Below are 2828 nucleotides of genomic sequence, written 5' to 3'. Positions count from 1 at the left end.
AAAAGATTTTTCTTTGCCCCTTATCAACTACCTTACTTCCTTGAAACTCTTTGTTAACATTACTCTCATTTATCCTTAACGAGTTAATGAGGTGCTCCTTTTAAGAATTATATGTCATATTACATATGCTAAGGCCGACTGATACTTATAATGTCATTTATATGTATACGTTCCAAGGGATGTTAACTGTCAACTGATATTTCTTTGCCGAAAAATACATTATTTAAATAATAGAAGAAAAAAATTATTTATATATACTATATGTATTTAATTCCCTCAACATATTCATGATTATTTAATTAAAATTTTAACTCCCCTTCATGAAAATTCTAAATTCATTATATATATAGAAAAAACAACCTTTTCTTCCATAAAATTAGAATTTGTAGTCTAACAGATGCGATTATCTAAGGCAAAAGGAAGTATTTGTATTACATTGTTCAATCATCAAATGTCATTATGTAAAACAGAATAAAGAAGGAATACCATTTACGACATCATTAACCAGAGATACTTCAATTAAGGGAAAAACAGTGAGTCCAAAATTTCCCACAACATTTTTAGGACGAGCGCTAAACCTTAAGTCAAAACTTCTTCCATCCCCCACAGGTGTGCCAATGCATGTTACATGCAGAAAAAACCCAAATCTCCCTACACACGTCAAATTTTCTCCATCCTTTTCTCCTTTATCCACCCCTCCTATTTTCCTCTCAAATTAAACCAGCTCTCCACTATTCTCCAAAGTAGACCCATTCTTCTCCTCCTCCTCCTCCGCCGTGAACAATGGCTGCTCGACCACCGAACTACTTCAATCATAATTCTCAAAGACCACCACTAAGACCCATTCACACCACCACCCACCAATTCCTTCGCAAACTGCAACAACATGTTCCAAATTCAACCCAACTCATGGGTTTCTTGACTCTTGTTATCTCCGGCGGTATTCTACTCCTCCTCACTGGCCTCACTCTCACTGCCATAATTCTTGGCCTCATTTTCTTCACGCCTTTGATCCTCGTTTCTAGTCCCATTTGGGTCCCTACTGGGACTCTTCTCTTCATCGCCGTTTCTGGATTTTTATCCGTCTGTGGATTTGGGGCGTCAACATTTGCTGCTATTTCTTGGGCCTACAGGTACTTCAAGAGAAGCAGGATTGCTGATACTGCTACCCATATGAAGGATTAGTACCTGAGTTTGTCGCAGTCACCTGCTGTTTAATTTTAGTGTCATTGTTCTTTTTCGTCGATCAAACTTTTGTAACATTCTCATTTTCGTGTTTTTGAATTTTTGGTTCGGTTTGAATTGGTTTTTATCAAAAAACAAATCAAACCAATTTAGTTGGTTTTTTATCGATCGATTAAGTTTATGTTTGATTTTTTCGATTTTTTCCAAGACATATATTACCAAACACATATTCGGGCTATTATATATTCAACTTAATATTATTAAACCAATTGCTTTTCGAAAAATTTATCATTTATCAAAATATATTAATTATAATTGAATCAAATAGTGATGAATAATTTAAGGATTCAATTAAAAATAGATTTTTTTTAACATGAAATAAATTTATGTACTTAGCAAAAGAAAACTATCTATTAAATTAGAATATAAAAAGAACTAAATTATTATAATAGCAAAGAACTATATTAAAAATGCATATGTTTAACATGTATTATAAAATTTTAGAAACTTTATATAAAAATGTAGATATACTTCTGTAGTTAGTTTGGTTCGATTTTTCTGGTTATTTAATCAAAATTAAACAAAATTTAATCGGTTTTTAAATTCAAAATTAAAACTAAACCAAATCAAATACGATTCGATTTTGGATGGTTTGATTTTTCGAATTTTTATGAATACCCTATCCATAAGGGTGCCAATATGTTATCTTTTATACTCTTTGATTGATTACAGTTTTGTGGAATCTTGAGTAGGTAAATTGAATAAGTTGGGATATATATGAGAAAAGATAATGATGGAATTCTATTCAAATAATTTCATAGAATATATTCACAATACTAGTTACGATAAGCCCGGGCACAATTATAGTTAAAAGTAAAAAATTTATGTGGCGTCCATTTTTGCTTCATCGGTTGAATTTATGGTCACTTTTTTAAAAAAGTTTAACTGATACGCATTGTTTAGATAATTTCAGATGTATACACTTTTCTCTTTTTCTTTACTGCTATTTTCTTCTTCTTTGTGCTTAGAGTTTTTTCTTCTTCTTAGTTGCAAAAGAGTTTTTAAAATTTGTTGTCTTTTCGATAATTTGATGATTAGGATTTGTTCTTTATGATATTTGAAAGTTATGTTTCAAATTTGGGCTCATTTGGAGTAGATTTGGGTATTGAATCATGTATAGAGTTGTTGAAAATCAAAGAACAAATTTATATTTTAGAACTTAAGATTCGAAATCTGAAGTTGCATTCAATTGATTGAACTACTGAAGATTCGAATTTCTGAAGTTGCATTTGAACGATAAAAGAACTTCATATTTGATTTCTAAATTTGCATTGAAGAGATTAAACTACTTCAGATTCGAAGTTCTGAAATTGCATTCGAAAGATAGAAGAACTTCATATTTGATTTCTGAAGTTGCATTAAAGAGATTGAACTAATTTCGATTCGAGCGGATATACTTTACAAAATTTTGTGCATTGCGGGTATAACTTCAGTGGTGATCCCAAAAGTAAGTATATATGAAAATGCCCCTAATCAAACTCCTCATGTATAACTGAATTTTACATATATTATATATCTATTAACTAAATATATAGTTGGGCGGGTGACTATTTGAATTAATTCTTTTAAATATCTTAGATACT

At 30.7% G+C, this 2828-nt stretch overlaps 1 protein-coding gene across 1 annotated transcript; it reads left to right on the top strand.

The window, feature by feature from the left end:
- Positions 1–783: 783 nt before the first annotated feature.
- On the top strand, positions 784–1185 carry LOC107831956 (oleosin-like). Its single transcript, XM_016659748.2, has one exon. It carries the CDS (start codon positions 784–786, stop codon positions 1183–1185), a length of 402 nt encoding a protein of 133 aa, XP_016515234.1.
- Positions 1186–2828: the final 1643 nt, after the last annotated feature.

Source organism: Nicotiana tabacum, chromosome 8, assembly GCF_000715075.1.
Source record: "Nicotiana tabacum cultivar K326 chromosome 8, ASM71507v2, whole genome shotgun sequence".
Lineage (NCBI taxonomy): Eukaryota > Viridiplantae > Streptophyta > Magnoliopsida > Solanales > Solanaceae > Nicotiana > Nicotiana tabacum.
The sequence above is the reverse complement of the archived record's forward strand: the minus strand, read 5'-3'. Positions and strand labels throughout refer to the sequence as shown.